This window comes from Oncorhynchus gorbuscha, linkage group LG04, assembly GCF_021184085.1.
Source record: "Oncorhynchus gorbuscha isolate QuinsamMale2020 ecotype Even-year linkage group LG04, OgorEven_v1.0, whole genome shotgun sequence".
In the NCBI taxonomy this organism is placed as follows: domain Eukaryota; kingdom Metazoa; phylum Chordata; class Actinopteri; order Salmoniformes; family Salmonidae; genus Oncorhynchus; species Oncorhynchus gorbuscha.
Genome location: NC_060176.1, coordinates 59,896,234 through 59,902,233, shown reverse-complemented (window position 1 = coordinate 59,902,233; position 6,000 = coordinate 59,896,234). Strand labels below are relative to the sequence as shown.

General features: G+C 43.8%; 1 protein-coding gene across 4 annotated transcripts in view; it reads right to left on the bottom strand.

The window, feature by feature from the left end:
• The window catches only part of LOC124034381, a 60,524-nt gene that overhangs the window by 8,532 nt on the left and 45,992 nt on the right, over positions 1–6,000 (bottom strand). For 2 of the 4 annotated variants that reach the window (XM_046347508.1, XM_046347505.1), the window contains exons 1-5: positions 1,270–1,302; positions 962–1,066; positions 743–809; positions 379–532; positions 64–100 (exon numbers count right to left, since the gene is read on the bottom strand). In XM_046347508.1, the coding sequence (XP_046203464.1) occupies positions 64–100; positions 379–532; positions 743–809; positions 962–1,066; positions 1,270–1,287 (381 nt within the window). In that variant the 5' untranslated portion in view covers positions 1,288–1,302. Of the gene's footprint in view, positions 1–63; positions 101–378; positions 533–742; positions 810–961; positions 1,067–1,269; positions 1,303–3,353; positions 3,387–6,000 lie in introns of those variants that run through there. The other 2 variants (XM_046347507.1, XM_046347506.1) reach the window with 2 other exon arrangements.

The following is a 6,000-nucleotide window of genomic DNA, read 5'->3' as shown; positions in this document are numbered from 1 at the left end:
CCATGACACCATTCCCTATATAGCACACAACTTTTGACCAGAACCTTATGTGGAGAGACTTACGTTATTTTTCATGCCATGCTGAATCACTCTCCATTGGCTAGAGAAAAGAAAAGAAAGGAAACATATTTTACCTGCACACTGATGTTGAGTTAGTGGAGTCACTAGATAGCCATGTCAGGTAAAATAAAAGTGTATTTAATTAAGCTATTAGCGAGTACATGAGACATTTTGTTCTTGATTTACAGGAAGAGTTAGGGGTGTGGTTACAGTGATGTTAGGTGTAGTGTCTAAAATCCCATTTGTGGTTAGAAGGTGCACTATGATTATAAATTCAGAGTTGTTTTATGTGAGGTTGGAAAAAGACATGGGACTTGCTCATCAGTTAGACTCCTCAGGAAGGAGAGGAGGATTGGGGCACAGCATGTCTCAATCTTGAGAGAAGGCATTAGAGTCCTCTGAGCCTCCTTCTCCAGCTGCTCAATGATAGATCCCCTTTCCTGGAAACCACACCCGGGTGTCTGAGAAGACTCTGGGAAACCGCAAAGAGAAATCTAAAGTTGAATCTGAACTTGATCCCTAATTTCCTTCACCTTTAGTGATTTGATTGAACTGGACAGGTAAAAGCACATCTCTCTGCGGGCCTCCACTATATTGCTTTCACCTATATAGATACTATTTTCTCAGATTAGTGCTGATGAATTTGAACACAACCTGCACCCAACATGAAGTAATTTCAGACCTGCACCAATGCTGCTGTCCTCCTCCACGGAAGTCTTCTTGGCACGGCCACTGGACTTACGTTTAGCCTACATGACAACAGATTATAGGTCTCAGCAGATCTAAGGTCAGTGCGGTGTCTCCTCCTAATGCTTTAAGGCTAGGATTTAGCGATAGCAAACTAATCCTAGACCTGTGCCTCAGTAGGCAGAACATGTGTAAAGGACAGCATATTTCTTACCTTGCCTCCTGTCCTGTTCTTGTTGGTCTCATGTGTCTCTGTTTCATCCTTCATGTTCTCCACGACTTTATTTTGGTCATCCGGGGGATCCTCCCATTTCACGCTCTGGTGGATAAATGAGAGGTCAACATCAGTCCTAGGTTGTGACTTTATGAAACAACTTGTTCGCTCCTATTTTAAACAAAACGGCAATAGTGGTCAGATTTCAGTCCATGGATTAAACCAGTGAGACCTATTGCTGTGTTAGTGACCTACTATATTGTTAGTAATTTCTCCTCTAAACTCAAAATAGGCTAAATGAACCATACCTTGCTGTCATCTGACATGATGAGTAGCTTATTATTGTAGGCTGTTTAGAGGAAATACTAATAGCTCCTTTGAAAAAACGTCAGTGAACCTTCGGCAGACAACTGAAGTGAATATGAACGTCCTTGAATTATGCCAAAGCATTGTTGAATACTCGATTCCGATTGGCTGAAGCCAGAGCATTCTTCAAAGATGTCATACACACATGATGTCACAATTAGGCCTAAGTCTAATGTCTATATGAATTGTCAATGTCTTTAGAAAACAAATCAAAGCTTGTCAAAGTTCTGCCAAACGAAAATATGTCTAAGTGCACGTTTTTGCGTTTAATTTATGGTTTATCATGCATCGTCATTCATCACCATGCACAAAAACGTAACTCGCTGCCATCCATTAGCTATAATTCTGAGGTTGCAAAGCTGCAAAACTAGGACGTGCAATAAATTATAACCACTTGCAAAATTATTTCAAATCAAAGACGTTCAAGGATGCTTGAACTATTTCAGCACTGTGGAGCTGTCCGCTGCATAGAGCTGACACGTTTCTTGGCGTCAGGGGAACGTGCCATGGCGCTGAAATGTTTCTCGAGTCTGTGCAGCACCTGAGACCGCGGCATGGTGCTGAAATGGAGCAGGGCTCAGTTCAATGGATATCTCATGCCGATTTTCCTGCTAGCCTATTTATAACGATATTATAATCACATTATTTTCATCCATCCGTCAACACAAATGGCATGTCAACGTTTCCCAAATAATAATGCAATGAAGCCAAGCCGAGATGTATGGTTCTTCATCCAGAGGACGAAGCACCACTGTATCATCTAAAACCTTCAGAAAGATCCCTTAAAACTGTAGAATAAATTCTCCACGGCTGTTATGGTAGCTAGGTTAATCTGGCGATACATGGACAAATCCAACACATAGCGTTTCACTGAGTCCTTGCTTAGAGGTGACTGACGGTCATGTTGCTAGTTGTAATGACGCGTTTAAAACAAGAATAGTTATTTGTAATTGCTCTGGGAGCTAATTATTGCAGAGCCCAGCTACACATCCTGCTGGCTGGGCTCATTATGGACAGCCAATGAGCAGTTCAGGTGAAAAAGTCTGCCAGATCTGATCCCTATAACATACATGATACTAGGATCCTGAAGCAACCTGCCGGCCTGCACAATCCTCCATGGCACGAATGCTACACGCGCAATATGTTATGCTAACATCCCACAACAATTCCCCAATTGGAATTACTTGCCTAAACTTCCAAGCATATTTATTTTCTAATATCAACCATAGTTTCGGCACTTAAGGCAGACTTGCTATTAGAACAACATGGAATTAGGACAACTGTAAAGCTCGTTAAACGTAGGCTAAAATGAACCTTTCCTGGCTGTCGTCAGCCATTATGTGTAGCCCGTTAATTAAGGCTCTGCGCCTCCGATACTGCAGCTGTTCTGATAGGCTCCTGTAGCTTTTCTGTAACTGTTAAACTCGTCTAATCGTATCCGTTGAAAACCCGTCAGTAAACCGTCCTCAAACACAATGAACTGATGTCAATATGGACATTAACCTTCACATAAAGATATCAAATACATGACGTCAGATATGCTTAGAGGTATTGTTGACTTGATCAGAATACATACCATAGTGTCACAGTACGTGCTGTTGACAGCCTACCCCGAAATCAAACAGGAACATGGATTTTGTGAAATCTGTTGTGAATGTATAGAAATGTTTTTACAATTGTATAACTCCCTTCATTTTACTGGACCCCATGAAGAGTAGCTGCTGCAGCTAAAGGGGATCCACAATAAATACAAATACAAACCCAAATGCACCATGATAACACATGTATCAACTTGTTTTGACATATCACATGGGATATGACAGTTCCTGATTCTGTGATACTGTAAATCAACAGACCTTGAGAGGAGATTAAACATCATCTGTTGATCTATTTCACAGGTTTCTGGTGGTTTCTAAGCATTCTACATGTGTTGGGGAAGGAGGGTGGGATCTCTCCAGAGCATCTAATTACATCAATCATGTCTTGCCATGCATGTTTTTTTATTTTTTTTATTTTTTTATTTCACCTTTATTTAACCAGGTAGGCTAGTTGAGAACAAGTTCTCATTTGCAACTGCGACCTGGCCAAGATAAAGCATAGCAGTGTGAACAGACAACACAGAGTTACACATGGAGTAAACAATTAACAAGTCTGTCAGGATTTGGCCAGGGTTGTTCCGGTTTTTGGTCACTAGATGCCCCCATTGTGCCTTTTGACCTTTTGTTTTCCCTTGATCCCCATTATTATTTGCACCTGTGCCTCGTTTCCCCTGATTGTATTTAAACCCTTTGTTTTCCTCTGTTCTTTGCTCTGTGTTTGTATGTTAGCACCCAGCCCTACTACTCTGAGAACTCTTGTTGATCCCGGTGGACTCTCTTGTGGAATTCTGTTTTTTGTTCTTGTTTGTTTGTTTTTTGAGTATCTTTTGAGGCTTTTTGTGCTTTACCTTCCACCTTGTGGATTTACCTTTTTTGTCTTGGAGGATTACCTTTGTTCTTGTAGGATTCATTTTGAGGTTGTGGAGTTACATGTTTTCCTGAAGAACTTCACTTTTTACTTCATTAAATACACCGTCTCAAGTACTCCTGTGTCTGCCTCATCTTCTGGTTTCTGCCGACTATTCGTGGCTCAGTTGGTTAAGTGACTGTTTCTCACTCCGGAGACCTGGGTTCGTAACCGGGTCCTGACAAAGTCAATAACACAGTAGAAAAAAAGGGGAGTCTATATTCAATGTGTGCAAAAGGCATGAGGAGGTAGGCGAATAATTACAATATTGCAGATTAACACTGGAGTGATAAATGATCAGATGATCATGTACAGGTAGAGATATTGGTGTGCAAAAGAGCAGAAAAGTAAATAAACAAAAACTGTGGGGATGAGGTAGGTGAAAATGGGTGGGCTATTTACCAATAGACTATGTACAGCTGCAGCGATCGGTTAGCTGCTCAGATAGCTGATGTTTGAAGTTGGTGAGGGAGATAAAAGTCTCCAACTTCAGCGATTTTTGCAATTCGTTCCAGTCACAGGCAGCAGAGTACTGGAACGAAAGGCGGCCGAATGAGGTGTTGGCTTTAGGGATGATCAGTGAGATACACCTGCTGGAGCGCGTGCTGCGGATGGCTGTTGCCATCGTGACCAGTGAACTGAGATAAGGCAGAGCTTTACCTAGCATGGCCTTGTAGATGACCTGGAGCCAGTGGGTCTGGCGATGAATATGTAGCGAGGGCCAGCCGACTAGAGCATACAAGTCAGTGGTGGGTAGTATAGGGTGCTTTAGTGACAAAACGGATGGCACTGTGATAAACTGCATCCAGTTTGCTGAGTAGAGTGTTGGAAGCAATTTTGTTTATGACATCGCCGAAGTCGAGGATCGGTAGGATAGTCAGTTTTACTAGGGTAAGTTTGGCAGCGTGAGTGAAGGAGGCTTTGTTGCGGAATAGAAAGCCGACTCTTGATTTGATTTTCGATTGGAGATGTTTGATATGAGTCTGGAAGGAGAGTTTGCAGTCTAGCCAGACACCTAGGTACTTATAGATGTCCACATATTCAAGGTTGGAACCATCCAGGGTGGTGATGCTATTCGGGCATGCGGGTGCAGGCAGCGAACGGTTGAAAAGCATGCATTTGGTTTTACTAGCGTTTAAGAGCAGTTGGAGGCCACAGAAGGAGTGTTGTATGGCATTGAAGCTCGTTTGGAGGTTAGATAGCACAGTGTCCAATGACGGGCCGAAAGTATATAGAATGGTGTCGTCTGCGTAGAGGTGGATCAGGGAATCGCCCGCAGCAAGAGCAACATCATTGATATATACAGAGAAAAGAATCGGCCCGAGAATTGAACCCTGTGGCACCCCCATAGAGACTGCCAGAGGACCGGACAGCATGCCCTCCGATTTGACACACTGAACTCTATCTGCAAAGTAATTGGTGAACCAGGCAAGGCAGTCATCTGAAAAACCGAGGCTACTGAGTCTGCCGATAAGAATATGGTGATTGACAGAGTCGAAAGCCTTGGCAAGGTCGATGAAGACGGCTGCACAGTACTGTCTTTTATCAATGGCGGTTATGATATCGTTTAGTACCTTGAGTGTGGCTGAGGTGCACCCGTGACCGGCTCGGAAACCAGATTGCACAGCGGAGAAGGTACGGTGGGATTCGAGATGGTCAGTGACCTGTTTGTTGACTTGGCTTTCGAAGACCTTAGATAGGCAGGGCAGAATGGATATAGGTCTGTAACAGTTTGGGTCCAGGGTGTCTCCCCCTTTGAAGAGGGGGATGACTGCGGCAAGCTTTCCAATCCTTGGGGATCTCCGACGATATGAAAGAGAGGTTGAACAGGCTGGTAATAGGGGTTGCGACAATGGCGGTAGATAGTTTCAGAAATAGAGGGTCCAGATTGTCAAGCCCAGCTGATTTATACGGGTCCAGGTTTTGCAGCTCTTTCAGAACATCTGCTATCTGGATTTGGGTAAAGGAGAACCTAGAGAGGCTTGGGCGAGGAGCTGCGGGGGGGGGGGGGGGCGGAGCTGTTGGCCGAGGTAGGAGTAGCCAGGCGGAAGGCATGGCCAGCCGTTGAGAAATGCTTGTTGAAGTTTTCGATGATCATGGATTTATCGGTGGTGACCGTGTTACCTAGCCTCAGTGCAGTGGGCAGCTGGGAGGAGGTGCTCTCGTTC